The 25,286-nt window shown below is 42.9% G+C and overlaps 1 protein-coding gene and 1 pseudogene across 10 annotated transcripts in view; both read left to right on the top strand.

The window, feature by feature from the left end:
• LRRC8D (leucine rich repeat containing 8 VRAC subunit D) overlaps positions 1 to 15,108 on the top strand; it is a 119,099-nt gene extending 103,991 nt beyond the window's left edge. For 8 of the 10 annotated variants that reach the window (XM_032361194.1, XM_032361190.1, XM_032361191.1 and 5 more), the window contains one exon: positions 12,172 to 15,108. In XM_032361194.1, the coding sequence (XP_032217085.1) occupies positions 12,174 to 14,750 (2,577 nt within the window). In that variant the 5' untranslated portion in view covers positions 12,172 to 12,173 and the 3' untranslated portion in view covers positions 14,751 to 15,108. Of the gene's footprint in view, positions 1 to 11,018; positions 11,024 to 12,168 lie in introns of those variants that run through there. The other 2 variants (XM_032361198.1, XM_032361189.1) reach the window with 2 other exon arrangements.
• On the top strand, positions 1,271 to 24,545 carry LOC116600832 (annotated as a pseudogene).
• Positions 24,546 to 25,286: the final 741 nt, after the last annotated feature.

Here is a 25,286-nt window from a genome sequence, read left to right as displayed (position 1 = left end):
TCTTCTGGATTAGTTTGGCCAGTGGTTTATCGATCTTATTGATTCTTTCAAAAAACCAGCTTCTAGTTTCATTGATGTGTTCTACTATATCTCTTCATTTCTATCTCATTGGTCTCTGCTCTAATCTTGATTATTTCCCTTCTTATGTGTGGGGTTGGCTTAATTTGTTGTTGATTCTCCAGTCCTTTAAAGTATAAAGATTGCTGGTGTATTCTGGATTTTTTAAATTTTTTTTTAATTTTTTTTGGAATACATAGAGGGCTATGTATTTTCCCCTTAGGACCGCCTTTACTGTATCCCATAAGTTTTGGACCAAAGTGTCTTCATTCTCATTGGTTTCCAGGAATTATTTAAGTTCTTCTTTGATTTCCTGGTTGATCCAAACATTCTTTTTTTTTTTTTTTTGATCCAAACATGCTTAAGCAAGGTGGTCTTTAGCTTCCAAGTGTTTAGTAGCTTTTAGATAGCCAAGTGGTTTGTAAAATCAAGGGACAAGTCCCTAAACATTTTTTCTCAGTTATTTTTGAGGTATCTAGACCAAAGTAGTGTTAGAGGAAAATTATTTTTTATTTTTATTTTTTTAAGATTTTATTTTTCATCTTTACATGCAACGTGGGTCTCGAACTTATAACCCCAAGATCGAGAATCCCATGCTCTATTGGCTGAGAAAATAGAAATAAAATTCTATTTATTAAAATAGAAAACAACTTTTTTTTTTTTAAGATTTTATTTATTTATTTGACAGAGAGAGATCACAAGTAGACGGAGAAGCAGGCAGAGAGAGAGAGATATAGGGAAGCAGGCTCCCCGCTGAGCAGAGAGCCCGACTCGGGACTTGATCCCAGGATCCTGAGATCATGACCTGAGCCGAAGGCAGCAGCTTAACCTACTGAGCCACCCAGGCGCCCCAGAAAACAACTTTTAAAAGAAAATTTCAGGGCATCTGGGCGGCTCAGTTGGTTGAGTATCCAACTCTTTTTTTTTTTTTTTTAAGATTTTATTTATTTAATTGACAGACAGAGATCACAAGTAGGCAGAGAGAGAGGAGGAAGCAGGCTCCCCGCCGAGCAGAGAGCCCAATGTGGGGCTTGATCCCAGGACCCTAGGATCATGACCTGAGCCGAAGGCAGAGACTTTTAACCCACTGAGCCACCCAGGCGCCCCAGTATCCAACTCTTGATTTCAGCTCAGGTCATGATCTCAGGATCATGAGACTGAGGCCCACTTTGGGCTCTGCAATGGACGTGGAGTTTGAAACATTCTGTCCCTCTCCTCTGGCCCCCCTTCTTAAAAAAATAAATAAAAGAAAATTTCTTATAATCTTTTTGAGAATGAGTAACACTGAGTTGTTGTATTTGTATATGGAATTATATTAGCTAAAGTATCTTGCATAATTATAATATCCATAACAGTATGTATTAATTAATAACATAATGGCGAGTCTAGTCTCAAAATGAAGGTAAAACTGCCAGCCGGTCGCCTCCAGCCGGACTCCAGCCATTGCCGCCGCTGCGGCCGGGGAGAGGAGGGCCATGATCCAAAGGAACCAGAGCAGTTGAGAAAACTGTTTATTGGTGGTTTGAGCTTTGAAACTACAGATGATAGTTTAAGAGAACATTTTGAAGAATGGGGTACACTTACAGATTGTGTGGTGATGAGAGACCCCCAAACAAAACGTTCCAGGGGTTTTGGTTTTGGACTTATTCCTGTGTTGAAGAGGTGGATGCAGCAATGTGTGCCCGACCACACAAGGTTGATGGGCGTGTAGTGGAACCAAAGAGAGCTGTTTCTAAAGAGAATTCTGTAAAGCGTGGCGAAGCGTTAGATGAAGGACACTTCATCTAACAGTGAAGAAAATTTTTGTTGGTGGTATTAAAGAAGATACAGAAGAATATAATTTGAGAGACTACTTTGAAAAGTATGGCAAGATTGAAACCATAGAAGTTATCAAAGACAGGCAGAGTGGAAAAAAGACAGGATTTGCTTTTGTAACTTTTGATGATCATGATACAGTTGATAAAATTGTTGTTTAGACATACCACACTATTAATGGGCACAATTGTGAAGTGAAAAAGGCCCTTTCTAAACAAGAAATGCAGTCTGCTGCATCACAAAGAGGTCGAGGAAGTGGGTCTGTCAACTTCACAGGTCGTAGAGGAAACTTTGGAGGTGGTGGTAACTTTGGCCGTGGTGGAAACTTTGGTGCAAGAGGAGGGTATGGTGGTGGAGGTGGTGGCAGCAGAGGTAGTTATGGAAGAGGTGATGGTGAATATAATGGATTTGGGGGTGATGGTGGCAGCTACGGTGGTGGTCCTGGTTACAGGAGTAAAGGAGGCTATGGTGGTGGTGGACCAGGGTATGGAAACCAAGGAGGTGGATACGGAGGTGGTGGTGGAGGATATGATGGTTACAATGAAGGAGGAAATTTTGGAGGTGGTAAATGGTGGTGGTGGGAACTACAATGATTTTGGAAATTATAGTGGACAACAGCAATCAAATTATGGACCCATGAAGGGGGGCAGTTTTGGTGGAAGAAGGTTGGGTAGTCCCTATGGTGATGGTTATAGATCTGGTGGTGGAAGCAGTGGATATGGTAGCAGGAGGTTCTAAAAAATTTTCAGAAGAAAAGGGCTACAGTTCTTAGCAGGAGGGAAGAGCAAGGATTTGTCAGGAAAGCTGCAGGTTACTTTTGAGACAGTTGTCCCAAATGCATTAGAGGAACTGTAAAAATCTACCACAGAAGGAACGATGATCCATAGTCAGAAAAGTTACTGCAGCTTAAACAGGGAACCCTTCTTGTTCAGGACTGTCATAGCCACAGTTTGCAAAAAGTATGGCCATTGATTAATGCAACATAGTTGCATAGTTAGATGTACGTTCCTGAGGTCTTTATCTGTTGTAGCTTTGTCTTTCTCTTCTTCGTTTTCTTTTCATTACATCAGGTATATTGCCCAGTAAATTGTGGTAGTGGTACCAGGAATAAAAAATTAAGGAATTTTTAACTTTAAAAAAGAATTAGTAACATAACATCTGTAACAGTTAATACTCATATAATATCAGTCATACAGAGCTCTGTTTGAAAATACTGAAGCATTCCTTCTCTCTCATTTTACATCTGAAGCATTTATTTTCTTTAATTTTAGGAGTTTTTCATGTCTGAATTGGGTGTGGCATGTGTGTGTGTTCCTGCACACGTGTGTACATATGTTCAAATGTACATTGAATGTTGAGGAAGGGTTCCTGGTAGTGATGATATAGCTCATAACTTCTTTATGAGCTTGTTCAGCTTTGATTTATTTCACTGAAGGATTTGAGGATTTGATCCTCACCAGTCTCAGGTGTTTACCCAATCTGCCCAGTTTGGCCAAGAAAACTGGCCGGTTTTTCATAGAACGCAGTAGAAAGAAAATGAACGTTTGTATTTGATTGGGTCGGGAACTCATACCTATGTGAAAAATATATGTATTAGATTGATTAATCAAGCTCTTTACTATTTCATATGCTAAATTTTTTTTTAAAGATTTTATTTATTTATTTGACAGAGAGAGATCACAAGTAGACAGAGGCAGGCAGAGAGAGAGAGAGGGAAGCAGGCTCCCTGCTGAGCAGAGAGCCCGATGCGGGCCTCGATCCTAGGACCCTGAGATCATGACCTGAGTCGAAGGCAGTGGCTTAACCCACTGAGCCACCCAGGCACCCTCATATGCTAAGTTTTTTTCATTAAGTAACACTTCCAAGCCATTGGTCTTCCTTCTAATAGGGGTATCAAAGGTCTTCTTGTGCAGATGGGATTAATTTTTAAAGTTTTAAATTAGGTGGCCATATTTTTCTGTTTTGATGCTAGGATTTTACTGTATGCTAATAATAATCTCCTTAATATAAGTTTTTGAACAAACACTAAGTTCCCCACATTTACACTGCTAAAGAACATGAGCAAAAAACAAGATTTGAATCAGGTCTCTTTGGCATCAAACTTTGCCACCTCCTAATAGAAGTAATTTTCATTGGGGGGCACCTGGCTTGCTCAGTTGGTGGAGTGTGTAACTCTTGATCTCGGGGTTGTACGTTTGAGCCCCATGTTGGGTGTAGAGATGACTTAAAAATAAAATCTTAAAAAAAAAAATAAGTAATTTTAATTGAAATGTTTTTGAAAGAAATGAAATTAAAACCAGAGTTTTACTGTCTTTTATTCTGGGATTCCTTCATAATGCTACATGCTAATTCAAAATTCAAGAAATTGGCCAAACCCTCTTCAGTTAAAGACTAATTAAGATGGGCTTGCTTTTCTCCTCAGTGATTCTTTTTCTGCATTCAAATTCAGCAAACATCTTTGGGCCTTACTTTGTGTCAGACCCTAAACTGAATTGCTTCCAATACATGGCAATATTGTTATTAAGATTTAATAGATGAGGGGTGCCTGGCTGGCTCAGTGGGTTAAAGCCTCTGCCTTCAGCTTAGGTCATGATCCCAGGGTCCTGGGATTGAGCCCGGCATCTGGCTCTCTGCTCAGCAGTGAGCCTGCTCCCCACCCCCCTCCTGCGTCTCTGCCTACTTGTGATCTCTGTTAAATAAATAAATAAAATCTTTAAAAAAAAAAAAAAAAGATTTAATAGATGAGACATGGAGTGGATAAGAAAAGTGCTAAAGATTTTTCTTCAGAACGAGTTTAGTGTAATCATAATAACATAGCAATCATTTTAGAACATATTTGAACCTAGAATACTGTGTAGCGTGACTCTACAATTAGGATACCTCCTTTCACTATCCTGTTTCTGTTGAGAGGCAGTTTAGGCAGTAAAATAAAGATTGAGGTCTGGCTTCTAAATTTTAATGACTTTATTGAGATTTAATTCATATACCATACAATTCACCCAGTTAAGTATACTTTTCAGCATTTTTCAGTATATTCACGGGGTTGTCCAACCATCATAGCTTCTAATTTTTGAACCTGGCTATTGGTTATTGGTTTAGTCCATTATTACTGGTCATGCTTTCAGATAAGAAAACAGAAGCAAGGAAACATGGGTGGCTCCGTTATTAAGTCTCTGCGTTTGGCTCAGGTCATGATCCCAGGACACTGGGATCGAGTCTGGTATCAGGCTCCTTGCTCAGCGGGAAGCCTGCTTCTCCCTCTCTCACTCCCCCTGCTTGTGTTCCCTTTCCTGCTATCTCTCTCTGTCAAATAAATAAATATAATCTTTTTTTTTAATGAAAATAGAATCATATAGTGTAAAAGAATTTAGATTCAGTCTGTTCTTTCCTGATTCATCATTGTTCAAAGTCCATTAATTTTCCTCTTTCAGTTCTAGTACAGAAAACTTTCCCAATTCCCATCAGAAATGTGTACTTATGGGAATGTTAAGCTGATTTTCGTTAGTACCATAAAAAGAGAAGCCTTGGAATGTGAAATCCTCATGCTTGTAATGTAATTCTTTAAGTCCTTTGCAATAGACGTACTATAAAGGAGAACCCAAAGAATGTATGCAATTAATACTAAGTTGCCTTTCTCGGGTTAAAAGAAACAAAAACACCCTTATACATGGTTATATCCATTCTGAGTCCCCATTCACTAAAGAGATCAAACCTTAGATATGGAAGTTAGGTACTGATCTCTCTCATTGACTTCACTTTCACATTAGAAAGTCACTTGAGGATCATCATGTACTTAACGTACTATATTATATGAATATATATTTAATATACTTGGTATGCACTTGCATATATGAAAAGCAATTTCTGTTTTCAGAGCGCTCCTGCATTTTCAGACAGTTAATGGTTGAAACACTCCCTGGGAGGTAGGAGGTTTTTACTCTGTTTTTGATGGGTAAAATGGGCTAACAGGCACACTTACTGAAGTCCTATGTTTGAGATAAGAGCTAGTCGGTGGCTGACGTTGCAGGAAAGTACTGGTTTCCTGCCTTATGGGCCCAGGCACTCCCTTAAGACTACATTTAAACCATGCATGCCTCGGTTTGTTTCCACCTTGTGACTTACCTGTAAAATGTGCGATCTGTACAGGGGCATACTAGATGAAGAATGGGATAACAATGGAATTATTTGTAGTTTCTATAATACCTAACTTCTCCCATATCTCCAGGCCTTTGTGCTTGCTACTTCTGTCAAAATCCTATTTCCTACCCTCCCAGGCACCCCATGACAGTCCCCCTTCTTCTGATCTCAACTTGGAAACCACCTCTCTGTGGAGCCCCACCCCCGGTTATCAGATGCAGACGTGGGTTTGTGCTGTCCTACACCTCCTATATTTTGTATTAACCCAGTCAGGGCAGTTTTCTTACTATGTTGTAATAGCACGTTTACTGCTAATGGGGATGTCCACTAGACTGGGAACTCCTGGAGGGCAAGGACTAAGTTACATCATGTCCACATTCCCCTCCCTGGTGCCTGGCTCATGGTTTTTGACATCGTGAAAGGTCACCTTAGGGAAGGAGGTGGTAATTACATAATTTCATTCCTCCATCTCCTCAAAGCCAAGGACAAGGGTCAGAAGTTCCCTCCTTCAGCAGCCGACCGTAGCCAACAGCACAGCCACTGGAAGACTGCACGATAGAGGAGATAGGAAGATGAAAGATTCTGTTAACCGTGTCACTTAATTAGCCCGGGGAGGTCTGTTAAGCTTTTTGTGCTCCGGTTTCTGCATCCTGGTAGCCAGTAGCAGTGCCTCATTCACCGGGTTACAGTGAAAGTCCGCAGAGATATTTCATAGAAAAATAGTTTGCAAACTGCACACACAAGGGGTAAGGAAGAGAGGCAGCATCACCCGCTAGAAGGAACATGTGGCTTGGCCTTAGCTGAGATTTTTCAATCCAGATTTCTCCCCTAATTATTTGACTTCCACAACTTAATCCCTGCAGGCCAGTTTCTCTGTCAGGGGAAAATAATCCCACTGTGGCAAATAAGAGTAACGTGAGGGTTAGAAGAAATTCGGGCGGTGTTCCACTGGCGTTCATCTGTGCGCCTTGAGCTGGTCCCAGCCAGAGCTGTTGCACATGGTAGATTCATACCTCTGTACCTACTTTTCTGTGGCAGATTCAGTCCTTTGTCGTCCGGGGAGAGTAGGTCCCTGGCCTCTGACCCCAGCCAGTCTGTGCGAGCCTTGGATGAGGGAAGGCGGAGCTTCTGTCTGCTGACACTGAGTGTTTGTAGGGCATATACTTTTATCATTTCTTTTTGAAACTTTTTGTTGAAGTTAAAACATAATAAATAACCAAAAAGGCACATAGCCTCAATGTACAGATCACATTTTATAAACCGAGCAGACCCACATAACTAGACCATTCATTCCCATGGATGCCTGATATTCCACTTTGTGAATATGCCACGTTTCATTTTTTCATTCTACCGGTGGTAGACGTGTAGCTAGCTTCTAGTGTAGGGCGATTGCATCTAGTGCTTCTGGGAATGTCTTTTATATGTGGCTTTTGATAAGGATATGTTTTTCTTCTGGGTATATTGCTGGGTCATAGAGTGTGCACATGTTCAATTTTAGTAGATATTAACCCAGAAGTTTCCCAGCTTGGTTTTATCGGTTTACTCCTACCAGCAATGTTTAAGGGTTCTCCTTGCTCCCCATCCTCACCAGCACTTGATATTATCTGTCTTTTTCATTTTGGTGGCTTTTATATAATTAGGTAGCATTTTGGAAGTAGAACTGTTCCCTCACCCCACAAAACCTGAAACTCTAAACTGTAATACATTCATTTCAGGAATGCGTCCCACACAGAAGCAGATTATACCAGATGTAAAACTCCTATGATAGTGCTTGGCTCATGGGAGGAAGGTGACACATAACTAGCTGCCGTTGTTGTCATCGTCATCATCATTGTTGTCACTGAATGCCTTCTCTGTTCTTGAGAGGAGAGAGAGTAGGTCACAGTGGATGGCAGGTGAATAGGAAGGCATAGTCCCTGCCCACATCCTTTAGGAAGGAGCTCATGATCTACAGGAAGAGACAAATACTAGAAAAAGATATTATTAGACCATATGATGGGAGTTTTGGGAAAAGAGGCGGTACCTGAACTGGTGCTTGAGGAATCCGTAGGAGTTGAACAGAAAGAAAGAAGGGAACTGGGCTGGAGGAAACGGCAGGGGCACGGAACCCTTGGCGTTCTGTGCTGTAGAGTAGACAGCATGCTGGAGGAGAAGAGCCCACGCTTGCATGCTGGTTCCCTGTTGTTCAGATGTTGGCACCCTTGCTGGGTTGTGGGGTCCTCGTTAGCAATCATTTGGGGTCATTGTGAAGTTACAGTACTCTAGTGCTCTGTTCTCTGCCCCCACCTTTTAACTTTCTCTCCCTCCTCTGGGAAAGTGACCCACCTCCTCTTCTCACTCCTGGAATCAGAGCCTGTCCTGAGTCCAAGGTGCTGTAAAACCACAGAGGAAGCTTTAACGGCTACGAAATACTGGTTACAAGGATCCCACAGCTTCTTTGCTGTCTGAGCCTTTAGCTATTTATCTTTATGCAGAGGCCTGGCTTAGAATTTTTATTCTTGTCAGGGCCTGAGTTGCACCATGGTGGCATTTAGGTTTAATCAAATGCTCTTCGACCCGATACCATATGCAGAGAGCTGATCGCTGTTCTGGAGGGATGTTGAGGAGGAGGAGGTGCTGACGATGGTAGTCAAGAGCCGTACGGTCTTTCCTTGGTGAAGCACCTGCTACACGGCAGGCGTTGGCTAGAAGGGAATGAGGAGGGCAGGCATGGCCCCTGGCCCTTGGCTCTACTGAATTTAAAATCTGGTCTGGGATCAGACAAGTAGTCAGTTGGTTCCACCGCAGTGTGACAAAGACTGTCCTGGGCAAAGGGACAGAGTCCTGTGAGAGCACGTTGGAGAAGAGCCCCATGCAGACGGGGGTTAGGCAGGACTTTCTGGGAAAGAAGACAGAAACCTGGTAGCCTAATGAAGGTGACTGGGAAGGAAGTAGAGGAAACAGTGCATAGAAGGACCTGAAGACAGGGGGCCAATGAGTGGCTGGTTGGAGAAGCTGGAAGACATTATCGGCCTAGAGTGTAGAGAATCTTTGGAGAAGAGTTTTAACCAAAGGACCCGCAGCAGGTGGGAGATGCATTGAAGGAAGTCAAGAGTGGAGGCAGACAGACAGCAAAAGGCAAACATCATGTGATTTCATTTCTATGTGGAAACCATAAAAGACAAAACGAACAAACAAAAACAGAAATTGACTCACAAGTGCAGAGAACAAACCTAAGGTTGCCAGAGGAAGGTGGCAGTGCAGGGATGACCAAAATATGTGAAGGGGATTGGGGAGTACAGACTTCAGGTTACAAGACAAAGAAGTCATAGGAGTGAAACATACAACGTAGGAGGTACAGTCAATAATATTGTAATCATTTTGGTGACAGATGGTGACCACACTGACCACAGTGAGCATTTTGTGAGGTACGTAATTGTTGAATCACTGTTTTATACACCCAGAGCTAATGGAGCATTTCACGTCAACTCTACTTTAATAACAATAATTAAATAAGTAGCTAAATAAATAAAAATAAAGACTGGAAGCAGAGAAACCAGTTGTAATAATTAGGACTTAACAGACAGGTAAGTAATATTCACAGCAGGATGACTTTCAAAATTCCCTTCTCCCCTCAGTTCTCCAACCCAAACATCCTGACTGCTTTAGAGCCCAATGCCACGATCTGAAGAGTAAAGAAAAATCTTATTAGAAAGAGGTAATTTTTTTTCCTATTATTTATATGTATGGCCCTTTAAAACCGTGGTCCTTGGGTGTGATTGGATGAAGTTCTTTGCCAGGAAGAAACCTGGGAGGTGTGTTCTACAATCTCTGTATTTGAAGTAAGAGTCATGGTAACCTGTGGCTTGGTGCTATGTTTGTGCATTCTGTGTAGGGACCAAAGAACTCACATGACATGTGGTGAACTGTTTCTCATGGAGCTTGGCCCACTGCGCACTCCGGTAGCCTGGCTTCCTGCGTAAATTCCCAACCACTCACAAAACCAAACACACACACACACACACACACAAGATGCAAGAGCTCAGGATAAAGGGATTCCGGTGGGAATGTTATCTCCCACTTCCTTGGTCATTTTTTAATAAAGACTGGTGGCCAGGCATTTCATACTTCAGCCTTGAAGTCTAGAAGTGTGATTTCTAGTGATCTTCACTAAGTTTAAGGACAATGGAATAGTTTCTATGTATTTGGAATCCTTGGGCTTACATTTACCTCTTACGTAAAAGACATTCCACTTAAAAAAAAAAAAAAAAAAAAAAACTATAGATAGGAGAATTGCTATTACAAATGAGTAGATATTCATTGTATTTTATTAAGAAATATTATGTTCCTGCCTTGTGCAGCACGAGATGTATGTAGAGAGTTTCAGAAGAAACAAGACAGCGTCCCGACTTTCAGAGACTTTGAAACAGAGCCCGCAGAGTCTGTGTTCTGATCCCACCACTCTCTGTTTTGTCATCCAAGAGAGATACTAGTAACCAGTCATTTCACACTTCTTTGCCTCAGAATCAGCCTCAGAATCCTTCTCAACACAGCAGTCCAGGCAACTTTGGCGTCATTAGATTTTTAAAAATCTGTTTTCTTTCCTTTATTTTAAAATATAATATATTCCCAGAATTTTCGGTTTTTGTCTGGCCTTTTATCTTTCTTTCTTTTTACTAGCTTTTCAAAGAATTACGTCATATTCTAGTTGAATACTGGAACCTGAGAGCATCTCAAAAAAGTAAAATGTGATAGTGTTACTTTTCAAGAAGCTGAAACTTCCAGATTCAAGAAGATAAACACTGATTTCACATGTATGATCACAGAGGCCCATTCCCAGCACTTGCCCTAGAAACTTTGAGTTTTTCTTGCTTTCGTCAAGGATGATTGTCCTTTGTACTTTTATTCTTTGTAGGAATTGTTTCAGGACTGTAACACTGCCAGCCATCAGTGACTGGTGACCATATTTTCAGCTGATCTGGTACTGGACTTCCCTTCGTTGTGTCTGGGGTCGCTGCTTTGGTAGAGATCAAAGGTCTTGCCGGCCCTGACCTCTTTGGTGTCTTGTCACTGATCATTCCACCTGTGTCTCTGGCCCTCTTTTCATGCCACAGGCGGTTCCACAGGGGCATGAAAAGGCCAAAGTTCCAGTTCTATATATTGATAAATCCCAAGTATGTATATACTAAGACTCCTCTTAAACTCTAGGCCCTTAATTTCAGCTGTCCTTGGCACATTTCCACCAGAATGAGAAGAGCTAACGTAACAAGGGAACAAGTACTGTGGCCAGAGGCTAGAGCTTTATAATCAATACTTAACTTAAGCTTTCCAGTATCCCTCAGAAGTTATCATCCCCATTATACAGATGGAAAACACAAGACTTTGGAGAATCATACCGTTAGTAAGTGATCAGCCTGAATCTGGTACACAAAGCTTATGTAGAGTTTAATAGTATATACGGACTCTTCCATTTTGGCTTGTACAAAATAGAAGTCCTCTCACCTCACTTCCTGAGACTCCAGTCTTAACCTTGAATCTGTCCAGTCCAGGTACCCTCATGTTCTCACATCCTTCTTCAAGGTCCCGGAAGTTAAAAATCTTTCAATTCTGGCTCCAAAACAGCTCTCAGACTTTTCCGCCCTTTCTACTCCAACTCTTCCACACACTGCCCTTATTTCTCACCTAGGAAGCATTCTTCAGGGGCGCCTGGGTGGCTCAGTGGGTTAAGCCTCTGCCTTTGGCTCAGGTCATGGTCTCGGGGTCCTGGGATCGAGCCCCGCCTCGCGCTCTCTGCTCAGCAGGGAGCCTGCTTCCTCCTCTCTCTCTCTGTCTCTGCCTGCCTCTCTGCCTACTTGTGGTCTCTCTCTGTCAAATAAATAAATAAAAGCTTTAAAAAAAGAAAGAAAGAAAGAAAGAAAGCATTCTTCATTCCCTATCCTGCCCCCACTTTTTTTTTCTCTTCTCTTGGGTGAGGAGAGAAAAGCTCCTATGACAAACCACAATTTTTTCTCATAGTTGTTCCTTTTAGCTTATTTTCTACTATACCTACCTTGGATAAAAAGCTAGGACGTGAAAGAGAATGCTTTTGTTTGGAGCAAGTAAAGAGTTTTTGTGTGTGTGTTTTTCATTTAATGTTTTCACTTCCATCTTTATAATGATGCCTTTTGTTTTCTTGTTTTCTAGGAATGTTTACCCTTGCGGAAGTTGCTTCACTTAATGACATTCAACCAACTTACCGAATCCTGAAACCATGGTGGGACGTGTTTATGGATTACCTGGCTGTCGTTATGTTGATGGTAGCCATCTTTGCAGGAACCATGCAACTTACCAAAGATCAGGTGGTCTGCTTGCCAGTATTGCCATCTCCTGTAAATTCAAAGGCACACACGCCACTGGGAAATGCCGACGTTACCACCAATATCCCCAAGATGGAAGCAGCCACTGACCAAGACCAAGACGGGCGGACGGCAAGTGACATTTCCTTTGGCACATCTGCTGTGACACCTGACATACCTCTCAGAGCCACATATCCTCACACAGATTCGACAGTTCCAAATCAGGAGACAAAGAAGGAGAAGAAAGATCCAACAGGCCGAAAGACAAACTTAGATTTTCAGCAATATGTATTTATTAATCAGATGTGTTACCATCTGGCCCTTCCTTGGTATTCCAAGTACTTTCCATACCTTGCTCTCATACATACTATTATTCTCATGGTCAGTAGCAACTTTTGGTTCAAATATCCCAAAACATGCTCAAAAGTAGAACATTTTGTTTCAATACTAGGAAAGTGCTTTGAGTCTCCTTGGACTACCAAAGCGTTGTCTGAGACGGCGTGTGAAGACTCAGAGGAAAACAAGCAGAGAATAACAGGTGCCCAGACTCTACCAAAGCATGTGTCTACCAGCAGTGATGAGGGGAGCCCGAGTGCCAGTACCCCGATGATCAACAAGACAGGCTTCAAATTCTCAGCCGAGAAGCCTGTGATCGAGGTCCCCAGCATGACCATCCTGGATAAGAAAGACGGGGAACAGGCCAAAGCCCTGTTCGAGAAAGTGAGGAAGTTCCGTGCTCACGTGGAAGACAGTGACTTGATCTACAAACTCTATGTGGTCCAAACGTTCATCAAAACAGCCAAATTCATTTTCATCCTCTGCTATACTGCCAACTTCGTCAACGCCATCAGCTTCGAGCACGTCTGCAAGCCCAAAGTGGAGCACCTGACTGGCTATGAGGTGTTTGAGTGCACCCACAATATGGCTTACATGCTGAAGAAGCTTCTCATCAGTTACATATCCATTATCTGTGTTTATGGTTTTATCTGCCTCTACACTCTCTTCTGGTTGTTCAGGATACCTTTGAAGGAATATTCTTTCGAAAAAGTCAGAGAAGAGAGCAGTTTCAGTGACATTCCGGATGTCAAAAACGACTTCGCATTCCTCCTGCACATGGTAGACCAGTATGACCAACTGTATTCGAAGCGCTTTGGCGTGTTCCTGTCAGAAGTCAGTGAAAATAAACTTAGGGAAATTAGCTTGAACCACGAGTGGACATTCGAGAAACTTCGGCAGCACGTGTCCCGCAATGCCCAGGACAAGCAGGAGCTCCACCTGTTCATGCTATCCGGCGTGCCCGACGCCGTCTTTGACCTCACAGACCTGGATGTGCTGAAACTTGAACTGATTCCGGAAGCTAAAATTCCCGCGAAGATCTCTCAGATGACTAACCTCCAAGAGCTCCACCTCTGCCACTGCCCTGCGAAAGTGGAACAGACAGCTTTTAGCTTCCTCCGCGATCACTTGAGATGCCTTCACGTGAAGTTCACCGACGTGGCTGAAATCCCTGCCTGGGTGTACCTGCTCAAAAACCTTCGGGAGTTGTACTTGATAGGCAATTTGAACTCTGAGAACAACAAGATGATCGGGCTCGAATCTCTCCGGGAGCTGCGGCACCTTAAGATTCTCCACGTGAAAAGCAATTTGACCAAAGTTCCCTCCAACATTACAGATGTGGCTCCACATCTTACCAAGTTAGTCATTCATAATGACGGCACTAAACTCTTGGTACTGAACAGCCTTAAGAAAATGATGAATGTCGCTGAGCTCGAACTTCAGAACTGTGAGCTGGAGAGAATCCCCCATGCTATCTTCAGCCTCTCGAATCTGCAGGAGCTGGATTTAAAATCAAATAACATACGCACCATCGAGGAGATCATCAGTTTCCAGCATTTAAAACGACTGACGTGTCTGAAATTATGGCATAATAAAATCGCTACCATCCCTCCCTCCATCACCCATGTCAAAAACTTGGAGTCACTTTATTTCTCTAACAACAAGCTCGAATCCTTACCCGTGGCAGTGTTCAGTTTACAGAAACTCAGATGCTTAGACGTAAGCTACAACAACATTTCCGTGATTCCAATAGAGATAGGATTGCTTCAGAACCTGCAGCATTTGCATATCACTGGGAACAAAGTGGACATTCTGCCAAAGCAGTTGTTCAAATGCATGAAGTTGAGGACTTTGAATTTGGGGCAAAACTGCATCACCTTCCTCCCTGAGAAGATTGGTCAGCTCTCCCAGCTCACTCAGCTGGAGCTGAAGGGGAACTGCTTGGACCGCCTGCCAGCCCAGCTGGGCCAGTGTCGCCTGCTCAAGAAAAGCGGGCTTGTTGTGGAAGATCACCTTTTTGACACCCTGCCACTCGAAGTCAAAGAAGCATTGAATCAAGACATAAATATTCCCTTTGCAAATGGGATTTAAACTGAGATGATCCGTGTGCAGGAACACCGTCCTAGAGGGCAAACACTCACGTACAAGTTATTGCAAGATAATGCATTTTAGGAGTAGATACATCTTCAAAAATAAAACACAGAGAGGATGCATAGAAGGCTGATAGAAGACGTAACTGAATGTTCCCTGTTTGTAGTGTTTTCAGTCAATTCATTTCCAGATCTTTTCTCTTTTCTTTTTTTCTTTTGGGGAAAGGGAAGGAACGATTATAATCACTAATCTTGGTTTCTTTTTAAATTGTTTGTAACTTGGATGCTGCCGCTACTGAATGTTTACAAATTGCTTGCCTGCTAAAGTAAATGATTAAATGGACATTTTTCTTACTATACCACCCTTTTGGAGGTGTCTTGATTTACTTTGCCGCATCGGTGCGGTATATTGCTTTAATGCAGACCACTGAAAGACGCATCAGGTCACAACTTGAAAATTTGGATTAGCTAAAATCATTGATTTCCTTCCTCTTTTAATTTAGAGTGCCTCACATAGGCACTTCTTACCACATTGGGTTAGGGCTCCTGCTTCTGAGAATCCCATTTCAGAGATTTTACACTTTTGAGGGCCCAGAACACAGTGAAGGTGTGTAGATTGTGTGTGTGTGGGGGGGGTCATTTGTTTGGTTTTTTTTTTAAATAACAAGAAAAAATAAAAGAAAATGGTATTTCCCTTACCAAGAGCTGTTTTCCTGTAGTCTAGAGTTACCATGAGACACATTTTTCTATCAATACTATAAGGTTGCCAATAAATAGAAAATGTTCTTTTAAAAATTAATTATAACCAAGACAAAATATTTTTTAATTATTTATTTGAGAGAGAGAGAGAGCACAGAAGTGCAGTAGGGAGGGGCAGAGGGAGAGAGCGAGGGAGAGAGAATCTTCAAGCAGACTCCCACTGAGAGGGGAGTCTAATATATATAAAGGAAAAAGTCTTATGTTTTATTGCTAGCACTTTCTCTGACTGCCTCCCCTAAACTCAAAAATCATGACCTGAGCTGAAACCAAGACTCAGACGCTTAACCTACTGTACCACCCAGGTGCCCCCAAGACAAAAATTTTAATGGCTTAGTGATTAATGTTTTCCAGTATATCAACATTTGGAAGATAATACAAAATCAAAGCAATTATTAATTTTTGCCCTTTTCAGCTTTGGGGGGAAACATAGGACTTGTAGTTCATTGAGTTGGAAAACTGACTTTCTGTATTTATTTTAGCAACGGCTGTATTTCCTGTGTTTGCCTGTGGCTAGGAAGGATCAGGTCCAGGGAAATGCTGGCAGAATGTACTGTATCTTAGATGATGATTTTCCTTTTTTAACCTAAAAATTGTCCAGATCCATTTCAGAAAATTAAAAAAAATCCCCTACCACCTGTTTAGGCATTGGCTAGCAGGTGTTTCTCAGCCTTTCTACAGATGTGTCTTTTAAAAAGAAGGGGACTCTTTGGCACTCTAGATGACAAAGTAATGTCCTCTCTCTAGGAGTTTGGACTCCTCTAATAAGACACAGGAGGGGCGCCTGGCAGACTCAGTCAGAAGAGCATGTGACTCTTGACCTTGAAGTTGTGAGCTTGAGCTCCACATTGGGTTGAGTAGAGATTCCTAAAAATAAATAAACTTATAAAATGAAAGACTGGACACTCTCTTGTCATACCTTAGCATGACTTGAAGGGTCTTGTCAGAGAATGTGAGAAGACGAACTCACATCCTTTTCCGCCCAAAACTGGTCTCAGAGTCCTGGCCTGTCGCAAGTGGTGGTCTGTCTGTAAAGTTTATAATTACTCTCAGAAGTGGGATCACTCCCAGAGAAAGCTTTGGCCTCTGTGGCTGAATTAGAAACTGACTCCAGCTACAGCATCCCAGCCACTCTCTCTCCTCATAAAGGACGAGTTTATAAAATCTCAAGTTCAGAAAATTAGAGGACAAGGGCAAATTGGAGATATAGGAGCACACTGACAATTATGTCCGTACCTTCCATTTCTCTTCAGTATTCACTGATGTATTCAGTAGTATTATGCACCTACTCTGTGCCTGCCCGGTCCAGAGAACTGGGAATTCACTGTTGGAATGAGTCTGAATCCTTGGCTGCTGGAGCTTTACTGCCATCAGCACCTTCAAGGTTAGTTGCGTTGACTTTGAGTTTACGGGAGGCAGTCAGAGAAAGTGCTAGCACTAAAATAGAAGACTTTTTCCTTTATACATAAAAAATGTCAAATGGGCAGGAACTGTTTGTTGGCAAGGTGGGGGAGAGGATGTTAGTAATGCAAATTACACAAGTGATTATAATGGTAATCTAGATGGCATATGGAATCTGTGAATGAACTGTGGTTGGGCGGGGACACACTTAGAGAGGAGCTTCCTCGAGGTTTTGCACCTAAAAACTCTGCCTGTAAACACTCCTGAACGGGTCCTTCCCACCAGCCACACAGGGCGCTGTTCTCCTGCATAGTAATGCCGGCATCAGACATGGGTACACCATTTTTAGAAGGATGCTTCAGGGGCACCTGGGTGGCTCAGTTGGGTAAGTGTTTGCCTTCGGCTCTGGTCATGATCCTGGGGTCCTGGGATTGAGCCCCACATTGGGCTCCCTGCTCAGCGGGGAGTCTGCTTTTCCTTCTCCCTCTGCTGCTCCCCCTGCTTGTGATCTGTCTCGTGCTGTGTCTCTCTCTCTCTCTCTCAAATAAATAATTAAATCTTAAAAAAAAAAAAAAAAGGATGCTTCATTATCTTGCTTGTGACATAAACAGGCCAGATCTTATGACCCTTGCTTTACAGCCTAGAAAACTTGTCTTCCTTTCTTAAAACAAGTGCATGTTGTTTTGAAGAGGCAAAAATGGCAGGACTGCCACTGTTCGTCTTGTTTTTCAGAGAGATCTGTAGGAGCCGGTCTGTGACACTGCCAAGCCTGACAGCTGGCACTGCCCGTGGGCACCTGTTTCCTAATCAATACTCGGGGTTCAGTCGCTTAGAACTGATTGGCGTTACAGGTCTTCAAACAACATCAAGGGGGACCTTTTCTCTTACCCAAACTTCTGTTGACTTTATCAGCCCTTAATGATTTTCTTGAACTCTGAAGGGTTCACGGTGAATTGGTTGAAGTGCCTCATCCCTTGCCACTGTTTGCAAATAGCAGTATTTTACAAGAGGTGGCCCCAGAAATGCTGGTTCATCTATCAGACTTTAAATATACTTGGTCTTGGAGTCTCAACAAAACAGCAGATGAGATTATGGAGAAATACACCGTCAGTCCATGTGTTCAGGAATTTCCGTTGGCACTGCATGCACCAGGCATGGAAGAGAAGTTAGAATGCACGCGTTTTGGCTTACCGGTATTTTTGTATCTTTTTCCAAAGACCTCTGAACACCATCTGAAGAGAATTAATTTAAAGAATCTTTAAATGTTCTGTGTCTGTGTGAGTCCCACAAAGTCTGAGGTTGACTTTTGGCTGTTTGACTTTTTTCCCCCCAGCTTTATTTTGGCTCAGTAGAGAAAAGTGACTTTTCTAGGGAGTCAGAAGAATGAACTGGGATTGTTACAGGGACCCCAGTCTTTGTAGTGGAGATTTAGCAGTTTAATAATAGGTAGAAAGAGTTCATTCTAGATAAGCTCTGGCCAACAGTTCTGCCCATTTGACACTTTTCATACAGAAAAGAAAAAGTCTAATACTTTTTTGCTAGCGCTTTCTCTGACTGCCTCCCCTAAACTCAGAGTCAACCAGCAACTGAGCTTGAAGTTGCTGATGGCAGTGAACTCCAAAGTGCCCTTGATACCGATGCCCAGTAGCTGTTTCCATTCACCTTGCTGAATAAGAGCCAGAGTGCTGGCCTCTCGCTAGGGTTTCTGGCAGCACTTGCGTCAGTAATTCATTCCAATAAAATGGTCCCTTTATCAACTGAATCCCCAAACAAAGGCTGTACTAACAAAAAGCCCTTTTTATGAAAAGAAGAAGGAGGGGGGAGAACTTTGGAAAACAGTTTTCAAATGTCCTCTAACTTGTGACTGACACGAAAAGTGGTCCCATCTGGTCCTGGCCAGCTGTGGCTCTCCTAGGACAAAAGCTCCAGGTACTCAGGGTAGCGTCTGCTGCCGGGGGAGGGGGCGGTACAGACCACAGCAGGGCCACAGACCATCCCCTCTCAAGCCTGGGATAGCCTGAGGTGACAACCATGCTGCCAACATGAGGGGAATAATAAGCTGCTTGGTTCATAAATCTTAAACCCTGAAGGAGGACACCTTCATTCTTCTGCCTCTGGAAATATGATGTATACATTGTCTTTCTCAGTGGAATGCACAAGATTGTTGGTGTAGTCAGTCCTGCGGGATTCGTCTTGTAGACTCAGGACCCACTGCTGTCCCACAGCTGGGGGCCCTCTAAGGGTTGAAACAGCCTGGCCCCACCTGCTGTTTCTAGCATCAGTCCTTTCCTACTCCTAAGATTCCAGGCTCTGGAGTGACAGTGACTGGATTTGAATCCTGACTGCTGCAAACTACTTAAATTCCCTGAACCTCAGTTTCTTTATCTGTAAAATGGGAACAAGAAGAATATCTACCAATAGTGTTGTTTTGTTTTGTTTTCTTTGTAAAGATTGAATGAGGCAATTCATTTAAGGCGCTGTGCCTGCCGGAGAGTAAGGACTCAATAACATTCCAGTGTCGCCATTGTTTTTATCCCCAACTATGACAGAGATTGCTAGTGTCTCCCACTATGCATTCTCTCTTCTTTGGTATGGATGCACACCTGGGAGCACAGCATAAAATATGCATAAGATAAAATATGTCCCAATCTTACTTGGGGCTAGATGTGGCCATGTGACTAAATTCTAGCCAAAATAATGGGACTAGAGGGGGGAATGTGCAATTTCTGGATTAGGCCCTGAAAGGGAAGGGCATGCCATCCCCTTCTCCATGGCTGCTGGTTAATTTGCAGGTTTTAGAAGTGAGCCCAGTGTAGACTGCAGAGGCAGGGCAACAAAGCAGGTATGGCCTAGCACTAGGACAGTGGATCGGGCTCCTGGCAACTTCAAAGAGCAGGGTTACATAAAGGAGGAGTAAACTCTTGTCTTGTTGAAGCCCCTATTCCTTAAGGGTTCTCCTACACGCGAATCCCACCAAAGACTTCGCTACTCAAACTGCTGTGCAGGGAACTTCTCAGAAATGCAGAATCTCAGATCCTTACCCAGACCAATGGAATCAAAGTCTCTATTTTAACAAAATGATACCCAGGTGATTTATAGGCATAGTAAAACCTGTCCTAAAGAGCACACCTGTCTAGAACAAGTCAGCCGGTCACTATCAGGAGCTGGGAAGAGGATGGTGCTGGTGACGGGTGTTTGTACCACCAGTGGGTTCTGCCTCTCCCACTGGGCTCTCCTTGGGGAAGAGTTGGGTTTTTGCTGGTGCTTGTGGCTTATACCAATTTCCATGCCTCTCTTCTGCTCCTGCCAGCAACCGTAGCCTTCATATCACTATGGTAACCATAGGACGGCAACATGGTAGTCACGCTGCTTTTGTTGACTGCTTGAAGAGGTGGTGGGAATAGAGATCATTCTCTCAGGAGTCTGAGGCTTTTGAAAGTCCTGTAACTGTTCCAATGACATCCGTGCCTGTGCTCAGACCATAGATATCCTTCCACAAGTCCAGGTAGCTAAACTACTCAATTGCATTGTTTCACCTTCAGACTGGGCGTCTGGGTTAGCTGCTTAAAGTTCACTCAACCATGGGATAACATGCTCATTTGAGCCTTTCCAGAATGTCCCTGGGAAACAGCCAAATCGCCTGGCACGGAAATTGGCTGGAGTCATTTCAGGGGAAGACCCGCCCAAAAGACTCACCCAGGTGTTAAGCCAAGCTGTGTATAAACTGTAAAGAAACCTATGTTTTCAATTTTCCACCGGGAAACTCTAATTCAGTAGTAGCCCCATAATTCAGGACTTTGAACCGAAGTACTGCCTGGATGGAAATCTCGTCAAAATCTATCTCCAGGGGTTTAACCCAAATCTTCCCACGACTTAGGCCTGCCAGCTCTTTATCTGGCTTGGGTGGTGGTGGAAACTGCTGGTCACCAGCCAGACGACAATCCTGCATCCTTCATCATCTGGAAGATGGTGATTAAATCACTCATCATCTCCTCTTCACCAGGATGTTGTGAAGATTATGCCCAGAGACAGTGCCCAGAGCTCACTGGAGATAAATGGTGAGCACACACAGTCTGCTATTAATTTATCATCACGCTAGGCAGCAAATTCAGTCCAAGTCAGTATTTTCATTTTGGCCTGCGAAGTAGTCAATGCATATACAAGATTACACCTTCCACTTCGCAGTTCGAAGTAACCGTTATCATTTAGGGGATTGTGTGTTTCAGGTCTCCATGTCCGAAGGTGGAAGAAGACCTTTGGACATGGAATGGACAATATAAGTATTGTCCAGTATAAGTAGCAATAAGAGCTCAGACTGTATACTAGATGGGCCCTTGACTTTGACTTACTTGTCACAGCAAACCTGGGAGGTGTGGATCATCCCCATTTGACAGAGGAGGAAACTGAGGTTTTAGGCAGCCTTCCCCCCGGTCACCCAGCCAGCAGGAGACAGGGGCACTGTTAGATAATGTGCATAGTTTATCTCATTCGAGCCTCGCCAGACCACCAAGAGAATCACATATCCCCATTAAAGAGGTGAACAAACGGAGTCAGCCCGGCTCTAGTTCCACATTGTAAGCAGCAGACAGCCGCCTCAAACTCAAGTGTGAGCAGAGCCAGAGCTATGCTCTCCCACCAAACTACACGGCACATGTCTGGTGCTCTGTCAGCACTTCAGAAAGAGGTTGTGAAAGCTGTGTTGACATCTGGTTATGTAAATCTGCCCCAAGCTAAGGTTTTCCTTCATTCTTTAGTAATAGAGGTTTTTGATGTGTCTCAGCATCTGTCCTTAGCGTTCCGACTTGTTTCCTCCATTCGGCTGACAGTCATGAGAGGGCAATCCACCCAAGGTAACGTAATTATCTCCCCTCACTAAATGTTCAAGGCATGACCGTCTTTACTCATAGTCGTTTACTCAGAAATGAGAAAGCTCTGTCTTAACCACTTGATGCAGAGTAAATGTGGTGAAGAGTGACATTCAACAGGTCCAGAAAGGTGGGTGCAGGAAAACACTGTAACATTTGCTGGGCCCTCGGGGCAGATGTGACTTTTCTTTCCAGCGTGGCATTTCAGACAGATTCTCAAGCTGTTACCAACCCAGGCGGGGCACCCGGCGCCTGCATCTCCTGACCTTTATTTTTACTGGAGCTCTTTCTTCTTCTGTTGACGGTCACTGTACTCCACCATCTGGGCTAGGACAAGAATCAGATATTTGTGGTCCCTGGGGAGAAAGAACCAGTTTTACTGGAAGAAATTGTTTAGAAGAAAGAATGTAAAAAGTTGAGGAAACTAACATTCCCACCCCTTCCGGCGCCCCTCCTTTGGATTTACATTTCAAACCCCCAAACTATTGTTGTTGTTGTTTTTCCCCTTGGCCTTTCTTATCCTTTGTAATTGTTCCTTATTTATTGTAATTTATTCTAATATCTTACCTAAAGTGAGCTCGGGGGTGCCTGGGTAGTTCAGCGGGTTAAAGCCTCTGCCTTCCGCTCAGGTCATGATCCCAGGGTCCTGGGATGGAGACCGGCATCTCATCGGCTCTCTGCTTGGCAGGGAGCCTGCCTCCCTCTCTCCCTCTGCCTGCCTCTCTGCCTACTTGTGATCTCTGTCTGTCAAATAGATAAATAAAATATTTTAAAAATAATAATAATAGGGACGCCTGGGTGGCTCAGTTGGTTAAGCGGCTGCCTTCGGCTCAGGTCATGATCCCAGCGTCCTGGGATCAAGTCCCACATCGGGCTCCTTGCTCAGCGGGAAGCCTGCTTCTCCCTCTGCCTCTGCCTGCCACTGTGTCTGCCTATGCTCACTCACTCTGACCAAAAAAAAAAAAAAAAAAAAAGTGAGCTCAATTTGCCAGAGAGTAAATTTTAACCAAAACATGAAATTCCATTTGGAAAACGTGTGTTCTGTATTGTCGACCCCTCGTAAAAGTGAGCAGAGCTCTTAACAAAATAAAACAGCTAATATGCAGACAATATAAGCAGAAGACTCTTCTCATTCACCAGGACTAAATTTAGAGTTAGTGGTGACCAAGAAAGTATGCAGATGGAGCAATCAGAAGGAGCTCAGAGGAGGCCTGGAAAAAGGTGGGGATGTTTTAAAATATTGTAAACAGTTATTCTATTATTTACAGAATAAAATTAGCCCAATGACACATTCTAGGTATGGCCTCAGTTCTTCCAGCAGCCAGAGCTAAAGACATGGGAAACAACACTGGCGCTCAGTGACAGTGAATCAGGACCCTGGTGCAGCTGCTTTTGGGAAGTTTGCAAGAGGTAGCCCACTAACTACTCAAACTGAGTTCTTCTTTGCTAGAACTTAGTTGCTTTCCTGATTGTATGAAATGAAATTAATCCTTGGCCTCAGGTTTGATTCCCCGCTTATAAATAGAGCCTTCTGCCAATAGTTTAACCACTTGCTCTTTGTCCCTGGGACTGAGAAACTGCGGAGTGTGGTGGTGAGAGCTCCAGCTTCTGGAACTGCCCTGGAGGCAAGTTACTTCACATGGGTGTGCTTTTGCTTCCTCATCTGTGAAATGGGGTTAAAAACACTGTTCACCTCATGGCATTGTGTGGATTTGGTGAGTTAACACACATGAAGCACTTAGGAAGGTGTCTAGCATGTTGGATGCTTAATCCATTTTAATGGTTTTCATTAATGAAGGTTCTAAATATTTGGAGGATATGTCCATAGGCAAAGAAAAAAAAAATCTGGAAAATAAAGCTATTCAAATGTAGTATTATGCTAGAGCTAAGAAAATAGACACTGCCCAAGTAGGAACAGATTGTGCCTTTCTCTCCTTTCAAAAGTCAGCAGTGGCAAGTCAGTGGGGACTTAATGTCTCACAAGCAGCTTTTCATACGTTCATTAACTTGTTTATTTTGCTCAGCAAATCAGAGTAGCCAGACTATGTATTATTAGGAACCCTCTTTGGTTGGTTATGAATGTTTCTAAGTAGTTCTCTAAGCTTGGGTCAGACTCGATGACCCATCTGGCCGAAGGCCTGAAGACAGATTTCTGAAGAATAACTAGCTGCAAAGAACTGTGTCTTAGGCTCATTTATTGAGTCCTCGATAAGGAATGTTGACTCTTTTAATTGTGTAAAGGGTAAGGAATTGGTTACTGATATAGGGGAGGACAAAAAATTGTTTTCCCTGCACCCATCTTAGGTTCATTGAGCTGGCCCTGAAAGTTAGACTGACAAAAGACACTAACAAGAGGAAATCAACAGATGTTGATTAACAAGTGTATGGTACATATGCACAGGGGCACCCAGAGATGAGTAACTGAAAGGGATAGATGGAATTGTGTTAGTATTGCATTTTTAAAAAATTCTTGTGTAACTGAGATACGTCAGATTGGTTTCAGTTGTACAGTAGTGATTCAACTGTTCCATACATTACTCAGCGCTCATCATGATATGCATACTGTCAAGTCCCTTCATGTATTTCACCCATTCTCCCACCCACCTCCCATCTGGTAACCACCAGTTTGTTCTCTGTATTTTAGTCTGGTTTTGTTGTTGCTGTTGTTGATTTGTCTCTCTCTTTTTTTTTTTATTTTTATTTTTCTTTTTTTCAAGATTTTATTTATTTATTTGACAGATAGAGATCACAAATAGGCAGAGCAGCAGAGAGAGAGAGAGGAGGAAGCAGGCTCCCCGCTGAGCAGAGAACTCTGGGATCATGACCCGCCGAAGGCAGAGAGGCCTTAATCCACTGAGCCTAGAGGGCAGAGAGAGAGGGAGAGAATCTCAAGCACACTCCCTGCTCAGCGGGGAGCCCAATTTGGGGCTTAATCCCACAGCCCTGAGATCATGACCTGAGCTGAAACCAAGAGTCAGATGCACAAACGACTGAGCCACCTAGGCTCCTCATCTCTCCTTTTTTTTTTTTTTTTTTTTTTTTAAGTAAGCTATATACCCAAGGTGGGGCTTGAGCTCATGATCCGGAGATCAAAAGTCACAGACTCTTTGTTTGTCTCTTTTGTTCATTTATTTGGTGTCCTAAATTCCAAATATGGCCAAAATCCATGATATTTCTTTTTCTCTAACTGACTTACTTCACTTATACCCTCTAAGTCCATCCATGCTGTTGCCCCAAGATTTCATCCTTTTTTATGGCTGAGTAATATTTCATTGTATATGTATACCACATCTTCTTTATCCATTCATTTATTGATGGACACTTGAGTTCCTTCCATAATTTGGCTATTGTAAATAATGCTGCAATAAAAATTGTGGTGCATATATCTTTTCAAATTAGTGTTTTCATATTCTTTGGGTAAATACCCACTGGATCATACAATAACTCTATTTTTAATTTTTTGAGGAAATTCCACACTGTTTTTCATAGTGGCTGCACCAGTTTGCATTCCCACC

The sequence above is a fragment of the Mustela erminea genome, chromosome 10 (genome assembly GCF_009829155.1).
Source record: "Mustela erminea isolate mMusErm1 chromosome 10, mMusErm1.Pri, whole genome shotgun sequence".
Taxonomy (NCBI): domain Eukaryota; kingdom Metazoa; phylum Chordata; class Mammalia; order Carnivora; family Mustelidae; genus Mustela; species Mustela erminea.
Note: the sequence above shows the minus strand (reverse complement) of the source record. Positions and strands in the feature narration are given on the sequence as shown.